Raw genomic sequence first — 27413 nt, forward strand, 5'->3', positions numbered from 1 at the left:
TTATCCACTGTTATTAACTCTTCGAAACTGTAACTGCGTTGGTTGCATTAATTCTGATACAATGTTTGAATAAATTGTCCATTACGCACGATGTCTAATACTGTACTGAGTGATGACTAGACTTCAGGTAAATGCATATAATGCAACTATTACAAGCAATATACTTGATCATTTTTAAAATGTTGATCTCAGAACTACATAACAAGTCACTATATTGCAATTAAATTAGCGTGGGAAAATTTCTTAAGTCAGCGTGGAAAATGTTTTAATGCTGTTTTGCTATTCATTTTCAAGCTATCGACTCCATCAAATATGCCAAAAATGCAATCTGTAAAAGAGCGTATAGTGATTTGTTACAGGGTTATAGTCAGATATGGGTTATAATATAAGAACAGCGTTATAGCGAATCAGCGTAAAATGAACCATTACAGTGTTATAGCGAATCAGCATAAAGTGAACCGCGTTATAACGAGGGCCTGATGTATTCAATGACACAGCATTTGGTGAAGAGTGCACATTTTTTAAGCTTTTCAATATAGCTACTCTAAATCAGTCTGGAATATGTTTATTATGAAGAGGACAGGACTGCTCGTGTTACCTCAATATATGTAAACGGCTTTTCTGAACTTCACGTTTAAGAACTTTGGGTATCTTTATCTGAATGATCACGAGTTTGAGGGTAAATTAATTGAAAACATTTTTTTAACATGTGAAGGTAAGAATTCATTATGCAGAATATTTATTGTTCCTCATTTTATTATAAATACTAAAAGGAATTATAGAGGAGCTTCTAGTTATATTATGATATGAATTGATTCAGCAAAGCTTCTTTATCCATAATTTATCTCTATATTATCCCCTGTGTTTAAATGCATAGGAAGAAAATAAAAAGAAATAAAGATAAACATCACCTATTAAGAAGTGCATCTCTTTCAAACTGATTTGAAAGATTTTCAAATAAAAACACAGAACAACAATTTAGTTAAGGCCTGAAAATTAAATAAGAAAATGCTCATTGAAAAGCAGTGACATAAGTTAACTAAGCTTTTCAGTTTAATCCATTACTTATAATGCAGGTCAACAAGAATTTTTCATGGGGGGGGGATGAACTAAATAGACAGATCTTTGGATACTGATTCCAAATATATTTTCAATTTTCCTTCTAACAATATCTAGCTTTTGTGATAAGACCAATTACATGAACATGATGAGTGCTATACCAATTATAACTATTTGTCAACCTATATGAACATAATTATTATTTATTTATTTTATTTGTTTATAGATTCATAGTTATGTAATAGTTTCAATATAACTAATCTTTGTTACTTCATAATTTAATTTCAATACACAATTTTCAGTACAAATTATAATTTTTAGGATAGTGTACTGTATCAAGTTATCCATGTACAGTAGAACGTTGGTTATCCGGAATAATTTGAAAGGCTGAATTTTCTTCTTCTTTTCTTTTTTTTTTTTAAATTAATGGTACTATTTGAGACAAATGTTTATTTTGCTATGAGAATATTTCTGTCTGGTTTTTTTTTTTTTTTTTTTTTTTTTTACATAGAATATCTGGTGAAATTTTGGATTAGGACTGATGGGTTTCTCAGAAACCACGAGTTTAGCTTCCGTGAACCCAATTTTCCATGACATAGTTTGTTATTTTCATTTCATATTAGGTTTGGTTTAGCTACATATTCAGTAAGAATAATATCTGCCCCGAAACTGTGCGATTTATTATTTTTCTCACTTTTTTTATGGTAAAATGTCAACGAAAAGAAACAGCACCAAAATGGGGAGAAAACCAGGTAGAATGCGATATAATCAAATTGATATTATTAATGAACTTGAGAGATTTCGCAGCAAAAAAAAAAAAAAAAAAAAAAGAAAAGGTCACAACAAACGAGAGAGAGGAAAAATCAAATCAAACATTATTTTAAAAAATTACTTTAAAATTTTTCCAAATAAAATTTGCAGTAAAATACCTATCCGAATATATATATATATATATATATATATATATATATATATATATAGTTATTTCTTTTTGTATTATCTTTCTATTGTGGTTTATTCCGTCTTTGTTCATTTTCTTAATTACAGGTATTTTCTACACATAGGTATTATAGTTAATACATTACTGGTCTTTAAGCTAGCCTAATCTCGGTTATCTTAATTTCCCATGGCCTATACATTCAGGATTTTTCAACTTGTTACGTATTGCTAAAAAAAAATTATATCAATTATTGATGAAAAACTGTAGCAATACTATTTTAAAACAATATGATATAATATTAAACATATTTATACATTTTTGTATTACATCTTTATACATTTTTGTATTACATCACATGGACGTCAATCCCCTACTTCATCGGGGGCTTTGAGCGGATTGACGGTCCATTCGATGTAATGCATTTCTTACTTACCCATTTCTGTTTGCATCTATCACAGCTTTGCTATTTTATCCAATTACTAAATTCTAAGTTTCTATTTTTAATTTTTTTTTTTGGTCCCATGTTTATCTTAATTGTTATTAGTTAAATCAGTACTATTTATTATAAATATATCATGAACCAAATTAATTCCCCATAATTTCTACAGCAACTGTGATAGAATACACAAAGCCCAACGGGTAAGTTTATTTAATATATTGCAATAACATTAAATAAACTCACCCGTTGGGCTTTGTGTATTCTATCACAGTTGCTGTAGAAATTATGGGGAATTAATTTGGTTCATGATATATTTATAATAAATAGTACTGATTTAACTAATAACAATTAAGATAAACATGGGACCAAAAAAAAAATTAAAAATAGAAACTTAGAATTTAGTAATTGGATAAAATAGCAAAGCTGTGATAGATGCAAACAGAAACGGGTAAGTAAGAAATGCATTACATCGAATGGACCGTCAATCCGCTCAAAGCCCCCGATGAAGTAGGGGATTGACGTCCATGTGATGTAATACAAAAATGTATAAATATGTTTAATATTATATCATATTGTTTTAAAATAGTATTGCTACAGTTTTTCATCAATAATTGATATAATTTTTTTTTAGCAATACGTAACAAGTTGAAAAATCCTGAATGTATAGGCCATGGGAAATTAAGATAACCGAGATTAGGCTAGCTTAAAGACCAGTAATGTATTAACTATAATACCTATGTGTAGAAAATACCTGTAATTAAGAAAATGAACAAAGACGGAATAAACCACAATAGAAAGATAATACAAAAAGAAATAACAATATGTACTCTGTTCGTACCCATGCATTGCTAAAACAGCTACTGGGACAACAGAAAAAGCTAGAGATAGAAATAAATTAAGTAAAACTACTATAAAAGCATATTAAAAATAAAATACAGCATGAATTATCATATTACAAAAGAATAATATATATATATATATATATATATATATATATATATATATATATATATATAATGTGTGAATTTTTAAGTTATTATTTTTTAATTAAATAAATTCATTTTTTTCATGTTATTTAAAGTCTTTTTCTTTTACCTTAATACATTATAACAGAATTTATTTAATTTTACCTTACATTCGATTATCCGGAAAATTTTGCTATCCAAAAGAGGTCTGACATTAATTATTCCAGATAACTGATGCTCTACTGTATATAAAGTGTATTGGGTTTAAACTGTCTGAGTGATAAAAATGTAATTATAACCAGTGTCACATGTTTTGTAATCTAATTAAATTTTCTTTTGTAATGAAATCCATCTTAATTAACATACTGATATTAACAGCAGTTGTATTACAAAAACCAGGAAAGGAATGAAGAAGGTATCTGATATCAGCATGCAAAACTGATCTAATAAAGCATGTTTACATTTGTAATGGAAAAAAGTAGTTTTATTTTGTTCTGATTGGTCTAACAGAAATAAACCTTTGCTGGATTCCACACAATGGAAATATATAAAGAAAGCATGCATTTAGAATGTCTGCCTTCAGACATATCATTTCCTAACAGCCAATGCCTTCATTATTATCATTATTAGTAGTAATAGAGTAGTAGTAGTAGTAGTGACAAATGATGCAAGAAAGCAAAAAAGCCAATCCTTCCTATTTCACATGTCCATCCCCTCTAATAGTTCATTTAGTTCTTGAATTTATTCAAACTACCCGCCACTGCAATGCCAGATGGGAGTTTGTTCCAACAATCAATGAACCTCTGCCTGAAGGAAAATTTTCACACGTCCAACCACCTTTCCTCAATTTGAATATATGCCCTGTCACGTGTGTGTAGCCTGAGCAAGAGGAAGGATTCCATCAGCATTGAACTTACTCAATCAATTTCAAGGCCTTCATTAAACATCTCAACCACATCTTCTCGTGGGTGTCTAGTCTCTACACACTACAATTTGCCAAACTAAAGCCATTCCCAGCAAGAGAACCCTTTTACTACCCTCACCAATCTTGTTATTCTTCTCTGCACCCATTCCAACAGAATCACATCCATTCTAAAATTTCAAGAAGAGGCCAAACCAATGCCTTGTACAATGAATTTAACCCCACCAGAATTTAACTCACTTCTGGCATCCCCATCCCTAAAATACAAATATACCCATTCATTTGTCCACAATCTTAGTAGTATTATTATTAATCCATTCATATCTAGTGGACCAATGTGATTCAGTCCCTTCCTTCTAGCTTACATAATTAAAGAGAAGTCTTTTCTGCTTCTCTTTGAATTCTTTGCCAGAGCCTACTTATAATCTGCCTTAGCTTGCCTCACCTGCTTTATGCCTAGTTTATATCTAATGTTGGCATCAGCATCATCATCTGATAATTTTTATGCACCCATGCATTTTTATTCTCTGTCACAAGTCTCATCAGTTCTGCAATAGTACAGAAAATCTGGAAATGATACCTGTTTGTGCAATCCAACCTGGCTGAGCTGTTTCAATAGACAGTTTTACACAAAACCCAGGGAAATGTTCTTGTTTATACTCCAGCACAATCACCAGGTCAGAGGAGTTTACAATAAATCACGAATACAATTGTTAATCATATTTAGCAGTCACAGGCTATACAGTCCACTCAAAGAGCGAGTCTGCACTCTCAGTCCTGACCACTTGGCTACATCAATAAATGATGTGCCAGTTGTGAGCTTAACATGTCAAGGTCAACAATGTATAACATGTTACACTGCTGTATGAGGATGAAACCATACAAGTTACAGTTCATACAGAAGCCACTAAATCAATGATGAAACCAAGGGGATGGAATTTTGTTGATAAATTTCTTCATGATTACAGTTTTGCAATTATGCTGTCATCTACTGCAGGAGGCACATTTTCTGATTAGTGAATAAAAGCTTAAAGATATCCCCTATCACTTGGAAGAGGTTTCAGATTTCTATCATATGCCCTATTTACAGAATAACATTTTAGTTTTGTAAAAGAGGTTTGTGGATACTGTATGTTTGATATAACTGTATATTTAATAAAAACACTATGTCATGCTTTAAACTACTTTCATTAAATGCTGTAAACAGCTTTTCTGACTGAGTAATGATGACAATTTTCCATGCTGTTACATACCACTTTCATTCAACACTGAGAAATGATCATTTAAGTAGCTACATAAAAAGTTTTTTTTGGGGCATACAGATTTTCCCTTGGAATCTGGTCAAAATTTTCCTAAGCAATCCAACAATTGATTTCACTAATCTAAGCAATTGATTCCACTAATTTTTTAAGAAATGAAATTTCTTGCTGTTTACAGTAGGGCTGTGGTGTGTATTATAAAAATTCTATATGAGCAAAAACAACAAATATGGACTAAACTAAACCTAGTAGGTGATCTAATTCTATTAGATCACCTACTAGGTTTAGTATTATTATAATGTATCATTTTATTATAAATAATATTATTTATAATGAAAATGAAATTGCTAAAATGAAATGCTCTAAACAAAGCCATTTATATTCAATTTTACTAAAAGTTAATTATGTGTCTACTAAAAGTTGAGTTATTCATTAAAAGTTAATTAATTGAAACACATATGTACAAGGATAATCAGTACAAAAAAAAAAAAAAAAACTGTGTAAGCAACCAGTTACAGTGAATTTCATTTTTCCAAATTATTGAAATTGGCTACGCTATCCTCTGCAAAGTAGACAACTTCATATAGTGGACACTTTCTTCAGACCAATGGTGTCTGCTTTAGAGAGATTTTCCTGTATTACTATTTCATGATATTAACTGCATTAAATTTATGTTTTGCAATATTTAAAGTTGGTGCAATTATTTATGCACAAATGAATTTATGTGTAATGTAAGCAATTTTGTACCAATAAATACTCACACGTATTACCATATGAGGCAATTATAATCTGAAGGGATACCATGCAGATGTAATGAGTTTAATGTGTGTGTGTGTGTGTGTGTGTGTGTGTGTGTGTGTGTGTGTGTGTGTGTGTGTGTGTGTGTGTGTGTGTGTGTGTGTGTGCGCGCGCGCACTTCACAGACTATTATTATCCCACAATAACTATGTCACCTTGGGTCATTGTAATGGCTAACCTCAGACCTCCACCAGATATAGTGTGACACTGACATCACTGTAAAACAGTATGATAATTCAACCATTCAACTGAACAAGGACAAGAAAAATGCAATATTGGCAATAAATGCTTCAGAATGGTACTGTTTCTTAAAATTTACAACAAAATAATACCTTAATACCTCTCCTTTTATGAAATTAAATAAAGCTCACTTTTTATTTGGAGTTTCAGCAAAGCACTTAAGAGATGAAGTTTCCACTACAGTTTCACAAAAACATACAACTGGGTCAGCTACTTTTATATCTAGAATAGGGGGAGAGAAAAAACATATATATTATTATAATTATTAATATTATTCTAAATTAATTATACCATTTTCAAAAGCATTATATTATTCAAACTATTAGCAAACTTTTTTTTTTTTTTTTTTAATCCTTACTGGCTATACAACACCTGTAACTTATACACATATACATACAACTATAAATTATCCTTCATAATGACATCAATTTGCACCCCTTAGCAATCTAGCTGCCCTTCTTTGAATCCTTTCAAGTTCTATGTCTTTCTTTAAGTGTGGCCTCCAGACCCGAACACAATATTCTAAATATGGTCTCAGCATCATTTTATATAAAGGGCTAATGACATCCTTTTCCCTACTTGAAAAATGTCCTATACATCACAGACAGGACAGGACACCATGTGCCTTCCTATATGCCTGTTTGCATTGATATATATATATATATATATATAGAGTAAACCCCCGCTATTCGTGGTATCTGTATTTGCGGTTTCGCGATCGCCGATTTAATATAAAATGAAACCTAAAAAAATGTGAATTTTAAAGCGCCGTGAATATTTTCAGCCATAAAAAAACATGGGTATGGCTAAAATTATCTTTCCCGGTCAAAACAGCGCTCAGTGGGTGGGGGAAGAGGGGTGACAAAATTGCAAGCGTGGATGTTTCTCGCTAATCCTTGTTCAGTATGTGTTATGCACTTGTCATGGAAGGTTTCGTCGTTTGCTTTTAATTTATATGCTTATAAATTGAATAAATTTATCAATTTATAAATTGATGTGATTACAAAAATGATAAATCTACCGTTTTGCAGTGTAAAACAGACTTTTTCAAGTGTGTTAATGGAAGAAAGTGACTTTATTGTGGACAAGTTCCTTCTAACCCCTACAAAAATATGGCTATGAATAACAAGAGAAATGTGAAAATATCAAAGAAGGTGATGACATTAGCGAATAAAATTGAATTATTAGATAAAATTTCTAATGGTGAAAGTGTCTCCTCAGTGGCAAAATATTATAAAATCAATGAGTCAACGGTACGATCCATCAAAAAATTGGAAGAAAAAATCCGCCTTAGTGTCCGTGAAAACTACGGGCTTTTGAAGCGCTAATTGCTTCAAAAATTTGCTCTGTAACTCATGATGTTAAATTAGAAAAAAATGGAAAAATCTTTAAATCTGTGGATAGAAGACCAAACTCAAAATTCCGTTAAGTTCACTCATCATTCGTGAAAAGGCAAAACTCCTTTATCAACACTTTAGCGAAACTGGTGATAGCACTGGCGGGATAAGTTTTTTTGCTAGCAAAGGCATTTTATTACATTTAATATTAAATTGTTTCTTATTTTCATTTCGATGCCATATGCTTGCATTTCACTATGTACTGTCTATGTACATAGTCATATTATGAAGGTACATATAATACAAACATAGACAAAATTTTAGACTAGTTTTTCTTATATATTTCAACTTTGGAGTGGAACCCCTTTATTACTATGGGAGCCATAACTCAGTATTCGCGTTTTTGGTATTTGCGACATTTCTCAGGAACGTAACCCCCGCAAATAGTGAGGGTTTACTGTGTGTGTGTGTATATATATATATATAGAGGCAGACAAAACAAATGCATCATTTGTGAATTTTGCATATAATGTTTTTTGCATTGCATTGTGGGTTGCTGAAATGTTTGAAATGCATTTGTTAGATGGGATATGTATCCTGTGAAAGAAATCCAATAAAAAGACTCCCCCTGATATACCTAATTGCCATAAATATCTTCCCAAAATGTGTAAAATGTGTAATTAATGGAAATACAGTCAGTCCTCGTATAACACGTGTTTACACTACACGAATTCAATCATACACAACTTATAAATAGGGGAACGATATCGTATATAACACGAACCGAATTCGCTTATACGCGATTCGCCTTTGTGTTTACAAGAAATGGCAGTCGGACGTGGAATAACCCCAACTGAACGCAACACGATAAGAATGAAGAGAAGATTCTGAAAATGTATTTATGTTTTTTATATCAGTGAAGGGGAAACACATTTCACCATAATAACGTAAAATTCCAGCTATCGGTGTTATTGCAAATGCAATTAGATTGAGTTTACTACCAGTTTATAACAGATTCCACTAGCAGAAATGCAACTGGAAATTGTTTTATTGTTTTATGATAGTAACCTCCGGAAATGTGCTTTAGTAAAATGTGAGCTAGTGAGGTGTTAATAGAGTTGTCTCTGCCATTATGGTGTTGTTTATTCAGTTGCTACTCGTGCACAGCTTTGTTTATGTGTATCAAGCTTGCCTCCTCATTTTGTAATTGTGCTTTATTCCCTAAAAATGAGTAAAATAGTTAAAAGGTGTGAAAAGGAAGTGTCCTTGTGAAGACACTACAGTTTCAGAGAGAAAAGGAAAAGCAATATTGATAAACAGAGGCGAACTGGGTCAAAAATTCTTACCCGGGAAAATTTGTAGTGGCCTCATACTAGCGTTTATGGCCAAAATCACACCAGCCTCCGGCCCACCTGGGTTTCCCCGGTAAGGCTTATGGCCAATCTGCCTTTGTCGATAGAGAAAATATATGAAATTGTGAAACACTTTGAACGAAATGAAAGACCATGTGATATTGCACGTGCTACATTGCCTAAATGAGGCAATGCCGGGAATTACAAAGAATGCAGAGAAAATAAAAACAACTTTCATAGCAGGAACAACTCAAAGTGTGATTAAAATCCATTAGATCAAACACAAAGAATTGGAAGAGATGGAATGGCTGTCATCTGTGTGGATAGAAAATCAAACAAAAAACAAGTTTGCTTACGATAGAAGCAAAAGCATTAGCAATATTTTATTTACGTAATAGTCATAATAAAATACTTACGTATTTTATTACAATAAAATACTTACGTATTTTATTACAATAAAATATTGTTTTTGGTAATGTTTTGGTTACAAATATGTGTTCAATCTTGGGTGGTCGGCACCTAACCCCATTTTTCCTATAGGGCCTGTTGGTTATATTGCACCAGGGTTTCTAGGAACACAGCTATTGTGCTATAGAAGGACTGACTGTATGAGAAATCATGCAAATGGTTAATGTACTGTAAAACAGCTAAATAAATCCTAAATATTTTGTTGTTCCTCCCTCAGGCTGCAATTACAGCCTTGCAACAGTTTGGCATAAAGTTAATCAACTTCTGGATATACAGTTGCCCAATTTCGTGGTACCACACCCTTACAATGTTCTCCTGCAGCTGAATCTTACTTGTTGGATTCTTCTGAGCAATTTTTAGACATTGTGTACCAGCAATTTTCAATAGGGTTCGAATCTGGCTCAGATTTGAACCCTAGAGCCAGTCCAAGTCTAATGCCAGCATTTCTGAGCTTTGACTGCACCACACCTTAAGGGAGAAAAATGAGGGAAAACATTGGTGTAAGTATGTTTTAAGCCTTGTGAAACAAGAAGAAAAATTCAACATTAAATCTCAACAGCATAAAACTTACCAATTTTGCTGTGTGGCAAGATGCTTAAGTCCTATTGAAAAATGCAGTTTTGGACATTTGTGTGGTGATCCCTAATAATGGGTTTCAGGCACTCCTCCAAAATAGTAGTGTAGGTTTCTGCATTCACTGTTCTGTTAATAAAATTAATTTGTTCCACCTCTTTGCTTTTTATGCACCCCCAGACCATCTGACCGGTGGGGAACTTTACAGTCGGTGTTATGCAGCCAGATGGTATTCCTCTGATTTTCATCTTCTGACGTATCATTTCCCATCCAAGCCATGCAGGTTGAATTTCGACTCATCGGAAAAGGTGAGGGTGTCCTATTGCTCCTTTGTCCAGGAAAAATGCGTTTTAGCCCAAGCAAGTCACTTCTTCCTCATTTGTTGAGTCAACAACAGCTTCTTCTTGGGCCGATAGACAGGCAGAACACATTCCAAAAGCTGTCTTTGGATAGTTCGTGTGCTTGTTTCAACACCAGAGGCCATTACTAAGGCATAGCCATTTCAAATATCGATTTTGGGAGGCGTAGTCATGTAGGTGATGTGCAGAGAAGACCTGATCTAGGTCTTCTCTGCACATCACCAGTTTCATGCTTTAATTTCAGTACTCGACATCGATGGTTTGACTGTTGATGATCCTGCTCAGATAGCAAACAAAGTGAATGATTATTTTGCATCTACATTCACACATGAGGAGCTAAGGTTTGAAAATGTTACAAGGTTATCAAATTGTAACAGGGTGCTTAATGATTTTGTAATAACTGAGAACAAAGTGGAGGTGAAATTGTTCAAGTTAAACATAAGAAATGCCCTGGGGTGGATGGGATCTATCCAGTTATATTAAAGGAGGCGGCAAAGGAAGTAAGCAAACCCTTAGCCATAATTATGAGAGCATCCTTGGACTCAGGGGAGGTCCCCACAGACTGGAGATGTGCAAATGTATCCCAAATTCACAAAGGGGGATCGAAGGGTGACACGAGTAATTACAGACCAGTTAGTTTAACTTCTGTTCCGGGTAATATAATGGAGTCACTGGTTAAAGATGCATTGCAGAATCATCTAGACAAGACTGCAGCAATAATTCAGACACAGAATGGGTTTGTTAAGGGAAAGTCTTGTCTGACCAATTTGATTGGTTATTATGATGTGGTTACAAAGAAACTGGATGCAAAAAATAATTTTGATATCATATACTTAGATTTCAGGAAAGCTTTTGGCAGTGTTGCACATGGAAGACCATTAAGAATGGTATTAAGGGTAATGGATAAAAGGATGATAGAGTGGGAGAAGACAGAGAGTGGTAATCAATGAGTGCTGCTCTTCGTGGACTAATGTTATTAGTGGAGTCCCACAGGGTTTGGTGTTGGGTCCACTGTTGTTTTGTATATTTATCAATGATATTGATGAAGGTATATCAGGGTTTGGTGTTGGGCCCACTGTTGTTTTGTATATTTATCAATGATATTGATGAAGGTATATCAGGCTTAGTATCAAAGTTTGAAGATGACACAAAGGTTGGTAGGGTTGTTAATGACAGTAATGGCAGTGTGTTGCTGCAACAGGATCTAGGAAATTTGGGTAGGTGGGCTGAGAAGTGGCAACTGAAGTTTAACATTGAAAAATGCAAAGTACTGCATATGGGTAGAAGTAACCCCAGAGAAAAGTACCAACTGTGTGGTACTACACTTAAGGTGGTAGAAAATGAAAAAGACATGGGAGAAACTGTGCAGTCAGATATGAAGTTTTCTGAGCAATGCAGACAGGCTGCCAGGGCATGTCATGGTGTGTTGTCAATGATAAACAGGAATTTTGCTAGCAGGGAAAAGGAGGTGATTGTCCCTCTGTATAAGGCAATGGTCAGGCCACGCCTTGAGTACTGCGTGCGGGTCTGGAGGCCACATTTTAGGAAGAATGTAGATTTGCTTGAGCGTGTACAGAGAAGGGCAACAGGATTGGTGAGGGGAATGAAGGGATCCTCTTACCAAGAGAGGCTTAAGTTTTGAAAATTGCAGCGGCTGGAGACTAGGCACATGCGAGGTGATCTGATTGAGGTGTATAAGGTCTGGAATGGGTTGAGCACGCTGAATTCTGATGTGATCCTTCCACAGATTACGAACCTAAGGGGGCATAAATTCAAATTAAGAAAGGGCAGATGTAGAATAGATGTGCGGAAATTTGCCTTTAGCCAGTGGGTGGTTAATTGCTGGAACAAACTTCCATCTGTCGTTGTGGAAGTTGATAGGTTGAATAAATTTAAGGAGGAACTGGACAGGCATTTGGAGGGAATGGTGTGTTTTTTTTTTTTTTTTTTTTGGCTGATGCTGCATAAGCTCATACACTTGCTTTCTTGCATCACATGCCACTACTACTACTACTACCACCCACATGGCACTGTTTCGGAGCTTACTGGCTCCTCATCAGTGGGTGGGCAGGTACCCTGGCATCACAATGATGACAACCCAATTACAAAGTATAAGTCCACAATATGAGAGATGCCTGATGGTGGGGAGTAATTTAGATTACAGTGTAGTTTAGGACTAAAGCCTCAGGTACAAAAAAAGTTGACTAATGTACAAGTTAGTGAATTGCATAATTTCTATACAAAAATACCATTTCACATAAATGATAATCAAATACACATATACATTGTGAACAAATAGTGCATTTACATACATGTAAATGCACAAAAGAATTTAAGCACTTTCTCAAATCTAAAACCTCACTAAACTTATAAAAATTAAATAAATTTTAATTGTCCCTTTTATTAACATTATCATTAACCTTTTCAAAATTTAAATTAATAATCTTCCATATAGAGCATACCTATCTCTGAGTACATTTTCCTTAGATCATGCATTACACAATCTAAGTACAATTCTCCAGTACCTAGGATAATATGTTCACCAGACTCTTCCACCTAGATTGTAATACACAAAAGTAATTGTAAACTGAGGAACATACACATACATGTTAATAATCAGTTTAAATTTTCATCTGCCTTAAATTTAGAAAAGTATGCAGGGTACAAAAATATGAACAAATAGGCACTTAATTATGAACAGACTTATGTACAGCATTTTGAAAATTTATATTTGTAGTTCCATTTCTGCTATTTCTGAAACATTAGCAATTCCCAAGGGTATTTAGGAACTGTTAGTTTAGACCAGTGTTTCTCAACCACTGGTCTATGCAAATTTTTACTAGCTTAGCCCAGTGTCAATTCATGAATGTTGATAATATGCACATTTACCACTGTGCTATAAAGACAAGTAGTACTGCTTGAAATAATAACTGGAATCCTAACAAGACCAGTGAAGTGAGAGAGCTGAAGCATCAATTAAAAAAAAAGACAAGCAACATCTTTATACTGTCAAAGGCCAGTGTCTACAGAGACAAAAACAGAATTGAAACTTTCTTAAGCACAGAGAAAGCAGCTTTTATTTTTATTTTTTTAAAAAAGCAACCTTTTTCTGGTAAGAACTAGAAATGTGTAGCTGTATCTGAAATGTTCTGAAATCAGCTGCCAAAGTTAACGAGTCAGTTTTCAGCCCATAAGTGCTTAATTTTTTAATACATTATACAGTGATTCTAACTGCAGTGCTGTTTAATAATTTATTCCGTGCATTCCTTTAATGAACACCACATCAGTGTTTAAATATCAATATTTAAAGGAATGGTTCTGAAATGGGTAAAAAAAGAAATTCAAGAAAGTACTTTGGATTTTTTTGGAAATCTAATGCCGAAACAAATAAATAAATAAATATTTATTGCATATGATACACAAGAATGAATATACAGTATGCACTTCAATTTGTAACAATTCACCCTTCACAGTAAACAGGAAAGCAAAAGGTGCAAACCTTTTCTGGTAAGAAAATAGTTCAAAAATTCATCTAAAAGTGATAACAAAAAGAATGAGACCCGAATTAAGTAACTTAATTATCCACATAAGAAAAAGCAACTGTGTGCAAATCTGCATGTAATGAAAATAATTTTGAAATATTAGGATGAGAGAAAAATTTTACAAAAAGGAAAATTAAAGAAGTATTTTTTATTAAAAAAATTTTACCAAAAAAAAAAAAAACATAAACAAGCTATATATAGTTCAGACCTGCAGAATGATTTATTGCACAATGGCAGCTAAAGGCCATTGTGAATCAAACAATGGTACAAGAACGATTTACTAAATAACAGGTTAGATGAAATACAGGAGAATGTTTTGAGCAGTTTTTAACCAGTTAGAAAGCAGTTAAGAAAGCTGAGCACTGGGTTCAAAATTATTCGTGGATATCATAGGTCTCTTCTGAGAATTACATTTGTGTTTTCTGGACTATAATTCAGTTGGCAAGTGATCAGGGCTTCAGTAAAGGTTCTGTAAGATATTTCTGCATAATAACTAATTTTATCTTGATGTAAAGAGTGCAGGTAATTTAAATTGAGGTGTGTGAATGCTCTGGATTATAGAAATCAAACTCAATAAACTTTTTCTGAAAATCGAAGTTAACTGTGCAACTCTTGCCACCTCCTGAGCATCAACCCTGAAGCACAGATACATATAATTTTAAATAGTATGAACCAGATCTATAATGCTCAATACGTTCTACGTTGATATCAATATTTGTAAAAGAAAAAGAGATGTTTACCTCAATATGATACATAGAATACTTCCGTATAATACTCTCCAGAAATTAAAACGAAAACAATTAAAAAATTGAAAATCTTACAGTACAGTAAGAAATAATTCACAATAATTAAAAATCAAATGAACACAATTAAAAAACAATTTAAAGTAATTAAAAATTAAGTCAAAAATTAATTTAATGAAAAAAATTGCAAAACGATTTTTCTTCCTGAAGCTGGCAATGCTTTTCAACCATATGTCATGATCACAGGAATGAAAATTACTGAATTTTCATCTGGCATAGAGGTGAGCATGGAACTTAACGTGCATGTGTGAAGACAAATAATCCCTTAAATAGGGATTATTTGTCTTCACACATGCGCGTAGACGACAACGAGTTGGAGATTAGATATAGCCGGCGAACATTAACAGAATTCTCATGTAATTTAATTTCAACAGTTTCTGCAATTAATCGTCTCGTATAATTACGTTGGACACTAAGTATTTTAGCCTCGTTAAATAAAAATTGTATATTTTTCATTAACGGCATGGAAGGCTAATTCTGACGCTGCTGAACAAGAAGCACGAACTGAGGCGGCGTGTTGATTAACACGAAATTTCAGAGGAAACTGTAAAACCTTGATAAGACAACTCGCAATCACTGCAAGAATTGTTGTATACTCATTTATTTGTGTTGGAAATGAGGAAAGGACTGAGTGATTGTTCAGTATAGTGTAATTTCCATATTGGCCTGGCTACAATTTTAAATTCGGTATCTTTAAAGAATTTGTTAAGTTGTTTGTGCCACTGTTCAAAGTTTTGTGCCACCTAAATTTGCAATTTTTTTCATTAAATTAATTTTTTACCTAATTTTTAATTGCATTAAATTGTTTTTTAATTGTGTTCATTTGATTTTTAATTATTGTTAATTATTTCTTACTGTAATGTAAGATTTTCGATTTTTTAATTGTTTTTGTTTTAATTTCTGGTAAGTATTATACGGAAGTGTTCTGCTTGTTCAGTGGGATTAGAAATTCGGCATAAATTGTGTAAAATTATTAAATTGCGACATCATCATTGTATAAGAGCTACCACTTCTATATAGCTGCATAAGGCTTGGCAGATTGGCAGCTTAAATCCCTATCCCAGATAAATGGCGAGGGTTGACTTCAGGAAGGGCATCCGGTCGTAAAAACTATGCCAAAACAAAAGGTGATTGATGGAAAGTAGATGTGTCAGGGCTACTGAACAAAGGACGGGTCGGTTAAAGAAGTTAGTTCAGCTAGAGATGAAGAAGGAGTTGAAAAGTGTTAGAATAGGAACATTGAACATTGGGACGATGAATGGAAAGAGCAGAGAGATTGTGGATTTGATGCAAAGAAGAAGAGTGAATGCCGACCCCATATGAACGTGGGAAGAAGGCGAGGACAAAGAAGAAGAAGATTATACGGAAGTGTTCTATGTATCATATTGAGGTAAACTTCTCTTATTCTTTTACAAATATAAATTTAAAAAAGTCTCCAATCCTTCCTGAAATAGAACTCTGATTAATAGTATAACTGTTAGACATATTTTTGCAATGAATAGTTACATCTTCTCAATTTAAATTTTAACATTACTGTACCATTATACTGCCAATCCAAGTGTTTAAATCTTTATTGATGATCCCCACAAAGAAAATCAGTCTTGACTAAAACTTACTGCCTACAGTCCTTACCTCCCCTTTCTTTTGTGCCAGATGAAAATTTCAAGGATAATAATAACATATGACTTAGTCTCTCCTAAATTTAAATTCAAAATTGTTAAACATATTAGTCAAAAAATTTAAAAAGTCTTTTATCAATAAATGTGCCTTTTTTTTTTTTGTTTTTTTTTTTTATGCCTAGTAATGTAAATGAATAAATACGATTCACAATTCTCAACATCAGAAGTACTTTGAACTCACCTTTGTGCTTAGTAATGGATAAGATTTATTTACTTTCCTCAGTCCATCTAACATCTTGGGTAATTCAGAAGGATTTACAGGTTCTACAGCTATTTTAATTACAGACTGTGTATTAAACTTCAGTGGTCGAAAAATGAAAAGCTCTTCTTGATCTTGCACATCTACAATTGTAGATGTCTTCACGACTGGCTGATCAATACCTTCTATAAGTACCCAATTACCTGAAGGTACTCTATTAACTTCAATATTATACCTTGCTTCATATATCCAAAGTCGTCCAACGGTCATAATACGGGAGTCTTCTTCATCGGTGAATGTATAGTTCTCACCTAATATTCTCACATCACGATTCGCATGCAGTGTTCCACTCATTACTCTGCCAAATACATGAAAACTAGTAGCATCTTGGGTTGAATACTGTTTGGTAGTATGAATCAGCAGAGGACCCTACAGGAAAAATGAAAAATTATAATTAAAAGGAGAGAGAGAGGGATCTAAAAAAAAGAGAGAAATGAAAAGATTAACAGGATAAAAATTTTGAAAACAGACAGAAGGGAAAAAAGATAAATAAAAATATATTAATCTTAGCATTACAGTACAGTGCCAGATGTAAACCTCCAGGGTCAGATTTAACTCATTAAGGTCCTAAGCTATAATGTGGATGAGGCTCTTCTCTCTTACAGTTCACCTGTGACAATATTAAAAAAGGATTTTTTTTAAGATGGAGCGAAGCTCCTTGTAATGTGAGGTCCTAAGCTGCATCTTGTTTAGCTTATAGGTAAATCTGGCACTGGAAACCTCTCTACACCAGATACCAGTGAGTCAGAAGAAAGTATCTATTATACAGAGATGTATCTTTTGAAGAGGTTAGAGTTCGAAAGAATGAAAATTAATCTAACCAGTTGCTTATATGGAGTTCTTTTTTATTACCTCTGTATACTGTATATTTACATTTCAATTAATTAACTTTTAGTAAAAAAATTAATATAATTGCTTTGTTTAGGACATTTCATTTCATTATGTATAATTTGGTCACTCACTGGTTTCAGCCCATATTACGCTCATACCATAAAATTTATTTAACATAACAGGTCACACTGTAATTGTAATTGAACATATTATAATTGAATTATAAATATATTAAAATTGTAACTGTATTATAATTTAATGTAATTGATCCTGGAGGCTGTCACAAGCATTCTTTTAGGCTGTCAAGCTGGGCTTGCTACCTGAAAGTCTAAATTGCTGATGGAACTTATATTTTAACGACATGCAGGTTGAGTGGACCCAATTTTGACAAAGTCCGGTCAGTCTGTGACAGCCAAATCCTCTGCTTGCGTCTTCACGATGGCGAGACTGTTGGTAACCCTAGGTATAACCGCCATCTGCAAACCAACATAAGCAGTGGTCGAGGAATGCCACCTCTCCAGACAATACCAGGTGGTAGATGACTTTCATCAGCCAGTGCAATACAACCACTCTGATTATTGGAGGCTTGAATTGATGGAAGCCACATTTAGTCTCCAGGGCAAAGTTCCAGCAACTCTCCCATCTCTTCCATTATGCAATATAATGGAAGAGATGGGAGAGTTGCTGGAACTTCCTTACATTACAAGGAAACAGCTCTAAAACATTTAGGCCAGCTGCTAGATAGACCCACTGGCCCGAACCTATTGGTAAGTCCACATTATGTCAAGGAGCTGGTTACATTCTTACCATGTGTGCACCATATCAAAAAATTTCATTACTTCATGCAGCATGTCCTCACCACCTTTTCTTACTATTAAATACATCATGAATTGTCAAACTAATACAACAAACTTATGTGCAAAAAGATCTGAACATCCAAAACACTTATTCGTTCACTTCGCAAATATATATGGTGTCAGTTATAATCTCAATGACGTCCATTTCCACTTATAGTCTCCCAAACCCCATGTACTTCTGACAGAATCCCATTTATCAGTTGATTCAACCACTGCTCATCTGAATGTCTGAATTATTCGCTGTATAATTTCTTTCACTTCAAAGATGGTACTTGTGCATATGTTCACTCTGATATTCCCTGTAAGAGACTTAGTCATTTGGAATCTTCTCTTATCAATCTTCGCTGGCTTAAAATCTCCCTACCACATTCTGTAGAATTCATCTGTTCATTTGTTGCCTCTATCGTTCTCCCAACTCCACTAATCACTTGGAACTCTTTGACTTCTTCTCTTTGAAACATGACTTTCTCCAGTCCACCTTTCCTAACAGTAAAGTAATTTTCACTGGTGATTTTAATGTTCACAATGCCAGTTGGCTTCCATTTTCTACTCACATGGACCCAGCTGGTCGAGATGCTGTGGCTTTTGCAATTACTAATAACCTTGCCCAGACTGTTCAATTGTCTATCAGAATACCAAACAATCCTCATCACTCAGCCAATATGCTTGATCTCTTTCTCACAAACAACCCTTCTAAGTACAAGGTTGAGGTGATTGGTCTCTAGACATCTCAGATCACAACTTGGTGATGGTCTCTTCTTCAATAGAGCTTTTTTCACATGGCCATTCTCAACCTCGTTTGTTTGGCATTACAGGAATGCAAAATGAGGTGATCTCTGAGATTTCTTTTCCTTTGTCAGATTACTGTTTGGCATTACAGGAATGCAAAATGAGGTGATCTCTGAGATTTCTTTTCTTCTTTTCCTTGGTCAGATTACTGTTTTAAATCTGATATCAACGTTTCCTCAGATCTTGTGAGTAAAATTATTCCTGTAGGAATGAAATCCTTTATTCCACACTCCATCTTCAAATCTCATCCTTTATCAACGCCTTGGTTTTCCAATAAATGTGCCACTGCTGTTCGAGATAAGATATGTTGCATATTGCAACTGACTTGTATCCAAATCTCCAGGTTCATTTTCTGCCTATACTAAAGCTCATAACAACTGTAAAGCAGTTATTAATCAGTCCAAACTAGATTTCTTATAGACTTAGTGTAGAAAACTGTTTTGTTCAAATGGTAGTCAAACATTCTGGTCTTTTGCCAAAGCTGTTGGCCACAATTGATTTGATTGCGGTGTATAAGGCCTTGAATGGGTTGAGCAGGCTCAATTCTGATGGGATTCTTCCTCTTGCTCAGATTATGAACCTGAGGGAGCATAAATTCAAATTGAGGAAAGACAGTTATAGAATAGATGTGCAGAAATTTGCCTTTAGCCAGCAGGTAGTTGATTGCTGGAACAAACTTCCATCGGTTGTTATGGAAGTTCATAACTTAAATAAATTAAAAATTCAAGGAGGAACTGGACAAAAGTTTAGAGGGAATGAATGTGTGAAATGGGTGGGTTTTTTTTTTTTTTTGGTTTTTTTTTTCCGGCTGATGCTATAGAAGCTTGCTTTCTTGCATCACATGCCTCTACTACTATTTCTATTCCCACCTCTGTCAAAACCAGATGGTTCTATTGCCATTTCAGCCAAAAAGATAAAGCTGACCTGCTATCAACCTACTTTTCTTCCAACTCGTGTATTGATGACCTTGATAAACTGCCTTCCACCATTCCCAATACACTCCATTCAATGCCTCCTGTGGCCTTCTGTAAAAAGAATGTCAGAAGGATTTTGAACAATCTTGATGGTAAGGCAGGTCCTGATGGTATTTCTCCACTTGTTCTCAAAACCTGTGCTCCTAAACTTACTCCTGTTCTGTGTCACCTTTTTAAACTTTATTAATCCAAAAGTGTTTTCCCTTCTGCTTGGAAATTTGCTCATATCCAACTAGTTCCTAAAATGGGTGACAAATCCCTCCCATCCAATTATCAGCCCATTACACTTACTTCTACTCTTTCTAAAGTAATGAAGGAATCAATTAACTGCCAACTCTTACACTATCAAGAAACCTGGAAGTTGACAGGTTAAATAAATTTAAGGAGGAACTGGACAGGCATTTGGAGGGAATGGTGTGATTTTTTTTTTTTTTTTTGGCTGTGCTGCATAAGCTCATACACTTGCTTTCGTGCATCACATGCTACTACTGCTACCTTCCACCTGATTAACGATCTCCAGTATGAATTCCTTCTCTATTTAATTCACTGGTGATATTCTGGCTTATGTTACCTAAGGACTAATTCAATAGAAAGTTTGGCGAAACTCAAGCAGTTGCTCTTGACTTCTGATTGTGTCTGGCATAAAGGTCTTCTAAATAAACTTCCATCTTATAGTTTGCCAACTTTTTTATATTTTTTTTATTTTATTTTTTTTTTCAGTTGTTGGCGCATTGGCTTCTTGTGGCCATAATGCACCTTCCAAGGTTTTTGCACTACTCTGATCCAAGCCTGAGGCGAGATTCGAACCCACAACCTCTGGGTTGCCAGGCAGTCACTTTACCAACCCGGCTAGCCCAGTCAGTTTGCCAACTGTTTTTTTGTAATTGGGTATCCAGTATTCTCCCTGATTGCTTGCTGTAGGTGATGGCAGATGGTTCTCTGTTTTCTAATTTCTCCACTAATGCTGGTTTTCCCCAGGGTATAGGCCTTTCTCCCACTCTTTTCCTGTTATATATTAATGATCTTCTTCCACTGACCAGAAATCCTATCCATAGTTTTACTGATAACACATTGCATTCCATTTTCCAGTTTCAAAAACCGTGCTCTGCACAAATGGCTTCCACTTCTCAAATATATGCTACCAAATCCCTAAATGTTGATCTGCAGTGGAGCAAAGACAACTTAGTTGATTTCAATCCTTCTAAAACTCACTCCTGTCTTATATCTCACAAAAAGGATTCTTCTGCTACTATGCTTATATATTTTTTAACAGATTCTCTCCACTCTCTGTCTGATAGATGCTTTGTTTCTGCTGCATGCCTTTTCTATAGATACTTCGATGGGCACTGTTCTCCTGAAGTGGCTTCTATAATTCCTGCTCTTTCTTCCAAAGCAGTCCGAACATGCGCTGCAACCAGTCAACATTCTTTTACTGTCCAACTTCAAACTCACAAAACCAACTTTTTTCTTCTTCCTCATTTATTTCTCCAACTTCTGTTTTCTGGAACAAACCCCTCCATATGCTTTTCCAGAAAATTCCAATCTACAGAAATTCAAGTGTCTAATATCAACAAGTATCTTCTTTCACCTTCTCAACCTTCAACTCATGCACGGTACTAAGTATTACAGGTTCTAATAAATAAAAAAATAAATAAATAAAAAATAAAAAGTCAGGTTTGAGATTTGCTTAGTGTGAGTGGCTTTTCAAAAGAAAATTAAACACTAAGAATGAAAATGAAAACTCCTGGTTTTTTTTGTTTTTTTTTTGCAAAGCTAGCAAAATTTGTGATGTGATAGATCCAGCATTTTCTTAAATACTGATCTATCACAAAAAATTTGTGTTAGATATTCAAGAAGTTGAAGTGGTTTAAGACAAGGCTTCTCAAACTGGAAAGCAGAATGCAACAGCAAACTACCAAGAGGACTTCCAGTAAGTTGAACGGAGTCATTAATATACAAGAGGCTAAAGAGTGGGAGAAAGAATGCTAAACATGGCAACACCAGTATTAGTAGGAAAGTTAGAAAACAAAGAGCCATTCACCAGCACCAGCAGTGAGCAATTAAATAGAAAACTGTTTATCCAACTGCAAAAAACAGATGGCAATCCATAACATGGGACCTTGTTTAGAAGATTTTTAAGCCAAATATGATAAAAAGTCTTAGAAGAATCAAGAGAAACTTTTGAGTTTTGCTTCGTTTCCATTAAAGCTGTCCAAAGATGAGTAAACATGGGCCAATATAACATGAATTGGCACTGATGGAATCCATATAGGTGATCATTGATCAGACAGAAGACTGAGATAGTTGGCTGTTGAAAGATTTCTAAATTACTTTGGAAAGAGCAGAGGTAAGTGAAATAGAACAATAATTGGAACAAAGTGATTTGCCACTCTTTCTAGGAACTGGCTGGACATTAGCAATTTCCATGCAGAAGTAAAAAATTTCCAATGAAATAAGAAAGTGTAAAACAGCAACACACAAAACAGGAGCAAGCTCAGAAACACAGTTTTTAACAATAAGCAAAAAAAAAAAGCTTTTAAGACTTGGAGCTTTCTTGGCATCAAGACTGCTCAGAATTATTATAACATCCTTCTGTCTGAAGATCACAGGAAGAACTGGGTGTGGTGTACTGGGTATGGCAGAGGTAGTTTATCAAGGCAGTCAATACAAGAGCTTTCAGAAAAGTTAGATGATAGCAAATCATCTTTATATTTAGCTGAAGGTGCAATAGAACCATTGGGTTGTAACAGAGGTTACAGGCCTGATGTTTCTCATTAGAAGTTGCAGCCAATAGATTTGGTAAGAGACCAGATCTTACTACCATTTGGATAAGAAGCAAGTTTTCTACTCATAGCCTGTTCAAAACTGAGTTTAGACTGATTATTAATTATTTTACAGATGTTGCAAGCTTCAGTGTAGACAGAAAATGGAGCTAGAGATTTAGATACAAGTCAATTGCAATATGCCACATTTTTATCTTGAACAGCCTTAGCACCTTTTTTTTTTTTTTTTTTTAGAAAACCCAAGTTTAGATAAAGTACAAAGTTTTGTGAGATTTTAGGGTAGAATTCATAATAAAGGAATACACCCCTATAAATATAATTTTACTAACACGATTTGAGGAAATACTGGGATCAAAAGATTTAAACCAGTAATACAACCAAGAAAACAAGGAAAGGAAATTATAAAGATCATGATCCCATTTTTCAATCTCAAAATGACAAATAACAAAGCTGAGAATGGCCACAAGATAAAGTTAAAGAACTTTATCTTGTGAACACTGGAAAAGAGACCAACATCAAGTTGTGATCCAAGGTACCTAGAGGAATAGTAGCATCTGTGTACCTTGAAGGTTCGTTGGTGAGGAAAAGATCAAAAGTCTTGAATGTAGTTAGGACTGTCTGGTATTCTGGTAGGTAAAGGAATAAGTTGTATAAATCTAATATAATTTGGAAATGATGCTACAGAATTATCCATAGATTAATTTTTGTAATGAGCTACACTTTTACCATGCAGTAATACAGAATTAATTTATTAAATGCCTTTGACCTAATTACACTAAACTTGTCAGAAAGGTGGTGTTTCAGAATCTTTGCTGAATCCCATCTTTAGATTATACATGGGCTGTTAACACCACTTCACTCTCTGGTTTGTCTAACTAATGCTGCTCCAAGTTGTGTAAGGTCATTGATAATTGGAAAAGTCTCAGCATCTCAACCAACTGGAGTTGTGAACATTAAAACATGAAAATTGCAGTGGAGAAAGTAATGTAAAAAAAAAGGCGTCAATAAGTTCACCATGATTAACGGAATTAGAAGAATGATAAAGACAACAAACTTGGCAGAATGGGGTAGAGATTTTAAGCTAGAGGAGATTCCAAATTAGGCAGTTGCTGAAAAGGAATATCAAAATCGACATATTATGCATAAGTACCACCTTTGAAATTAAAGGAATTAGAGAGAAAATAATTATAGCAAGTGAGACAATTGGTAGTTAAGCAGCCAATAACTGAGATTCTGTCTGAAAAATAAGTGGGGTTTGGCAGATTGAGGATGGAAATGGACATCATTGTGACTGGATCCAAGACCGTGTATATTTGTAAAATGAATGAGAAAGTTTTTGGGAGGTTTGGGTCTTTTCACAGATCTTTTCCCAGTTAATTGGGCTCTGCAGAAATTTTGTTTAAGAGAAAGACGTTCTGCCATATCACGATATAACCTCTTTCAGGTAGGAGTTCTTAAATCCTTTTTGTTTTATGTGTATCTTACAGTTACATAAATAATGTGCATTAAAGTAACACAAACATGAATAAAAAAATTCCCTGTATAACTAAACTAAAATACTAAGGATAATAAAAACTGCATTTTAATTACCATATGATAATTAGACCACTCATATAGTTAGGGAAGGATGTTATGTGGTTGTTTTCCATTAAAATTATTAATAAATATAATATCACTCTTATACCACATTAAATTAATAATATAGTTTATTAAGCTATTTGCCTAAACTACTAACATTAAGGTTTTTTTTTTTTTTTGGTAGTTGTTGGCGCATAGGCTTCTGTGGCCATAATGCACCTCCCAACGTTTTTGTAGTACTTTGATCCAAGCCCGAGGCGGGAATCGAACCTGTGACCTTTGGGTTGCCAGGCAGGCACTTTACCCACCCGGCTAGTCCGGTCAGCCACTAACGTTAAGGTAACGTTTCAAGTATCTTACTGATACCCATCATCAGACCATGCTGCTAACAGACTCCTTTTGCTGATGCTCCCAGAAACCCAATGTGCATCGGTAAGAGGAGTCTGTTATCAACATGGTACCTGAAATGTTAGTAGTGTAGGCAAATAGCTAAATAAACTATATTATTAATTTCACGTGGTATAAGAGTGGTATTATATTTAGTAATAATCTTAACAGACCACTCTTAACTTTGACATGATATATAAATGAAGCTTACTTCAGGATCACATTCAATCATTGCTTCAGCTAATTCTGTATCCTGGGATCCAGTATATACATGTTCTACCTTAACTTTAGCATTAGCAGCTGGAGAAGGTATGTGATGAACACACATATCTACAAACCCTATATAAAAATGAGGTAAAAAAAAATAAATATACAAAATTATAATTTGGCAGGTGGTACAATGTTCTCAAATAATATCAGTTTTTATCTGGTTAGCTATCTCAATCAAAGAAACTTAGTTTAGTATATCATTATCAACAAAATTTCAGTTAACAAGCAGGGTTATTTATGAGTATGATGAAATAATTTTATTATTATTATTATATATAACAGGGGTGGCCAACCTATGACAATTTCTAATGGCTAACACGCTTTCTTTCATATCAAAGTACTGTTTACAGAGAAACCAGTTAGCAGTACAGCAAGGAAAGGTTCAGCTACATCAAAGGCCTCCCACATGCATGCACAGCATCAATAAGAGCAATGCCATGCTGTCACCTGTGCCCCTAGATTTAGCTTTGTGACCTGCTATATAAAGGTTTACTGTAGGAATAGCTTACCATTCTCTTTCAACTTACTGTGCCGGGTAATACATTATCACAACAAAGTTTTAAAAGAAAAAAAAAAAAATAATAATAATAACTGAATTAAAAATTTGGCAGCTGTTCTTAATGCACATTTCACCGTAATTCAACACTATACATGTGAAAGATGACACTAAAAAAGTTGGTCGACTGGAGAAGAAACCATCATCAAATTGTGATCTGAGAAACCCAGAGGGCTAGTAACATTGACTATGAACTTTGAAGGGTCATTGATAAGGAAAAGATCAAAAGTCTTTTCTCATGCAGCACGCGTGACATCATCTGGTATCCTTCTGGGTTATAACTTGCTCAAAAATGGGGTTGATACAAAGGTCTAAGTTACGACTGATGTAAAGTGATTCCAACCAATGGCTGTGATACAACTGATCAAACAAGCGGGTGGGGGGTAGTGGTACCACCACCCCTGCTTCCTTCAAAGGTTGAGAGAAAGTCCCATAATGTAGGCCTTTATAATCTAAAGGGTTATAACTTCTGGGTTATAACTTGCTGTGCAGATGATAGTTTAGCAGGCCCATCGTGCCCAAAAAGAAGAAAAGTGCAATGTGAAAAATCCTTTACAGATGAAGAAATTGCAAAAATGTTGGAAGAGTTATCTGACGTATATCCCAGTGATGTCAGTTACAATGATGAAGATTTTATCCCTCCAAAAGATGCTTCAGAATCGGAAAGTGTAGATGAAGAAGATATTGTGGAAGAGGCTACACTTCCACAGCAGGATTCCAGTGAGTTGGAAAACATCATGTGGGAAAATGACATAACATCAATGAAATAGTTTCGTTTTACAAAATCCGAGTCTTTGCTGCAACCCGTGTCAGGTGATAATCCTATAGATTACTTTCGTCATTTATTGACCGACAATATCTTGGATGAAATAATTCACAAACAAATGTTTATGCTCATGAAATACTTCTTCCCCGAGAAAATAAAGAACATTCTCGAGTAAATGCATGGAAGAACACCACTAGAGATGAAATGCTGGTATTTTTTGGATTGATTTTACATATGGGAACCATTCCACTGAACCGCATACAAGATTATTGGAAAACAGATAAACTGTTCGGATTACATGTGTTCGCAGATAACATGTGCAGGAATCGTTTCTGATTACTACTGCGGACCTTGCATTTTGCAAAAAATCCAGAAAAGAAAGAGGTATGTCCACGGAATCACCTATATAAAATTCGAAAAATGGTGAAACTGTTCAATGCACGAATGTCGGAAATATATTATCCAGGATGTGAGATTAGCTTAGATGAGTCTATGATATTGTGGCGTGGAAGGCTTGTTTTTCGACAGTACATTCAAAACAAACGCCATAAGTACAGCACCAAGTTATATATGATCACAATGTCTACTGGCATGGTTATCAAATTTCAAGTATATACCAGTATGTTGG

At 34.4% G+C, this 27413-nt stretch overlaps 1 protein-coding gene across 1 annotated transcript in view; it reads right to left on the reverse strand.

The window, feature by feature from the left end:
• The window catches only part of LOC150079329 (116 kDa U5 small nuclear ribonucleoprotein component), a 330420-nt gene that overhangs the window by 63883 nt on the left and 239124 nt on the right, over window positions 1-27413 (reverse strand). The window contains exons 14-17 of the mRNA XM_090383490.1: window positions 25405-25532; window positions 16917-17363; window positions 13174-13267; window positions 6754-6844 (exon numbers count right to left, since the gene is read on the reverse strand). Coding sequence (XP_090239616.1) covers window positions 6754-6844; window positions 13174-13267; window positions 16917-17363; window positions 25405-25532 — 760 coding nt within the window. The remainder of the gene's footprint in view (window positions 1-6753; window positions 6845-13173; window positions 13268-16916; window positions 17364-25404; window positions 25533-27413) is intronic.

The sequence above is a fragment of the Mastigoproctus giganteus genome, chromosome 10 (assembly GCF_048544385.1).
Source record: "Mastigoproctus giganteus isolate SK-2022 chromosome 10, ASM4854438v1, whole genome shotgun sequence".
Lineage (NCBI taxonomy): Eukaryota > Metazoa > Arthropoda > Arachnida > Uropygi > Thelyphonidae > Mastigoproctus > Mastigoproctus giganteus.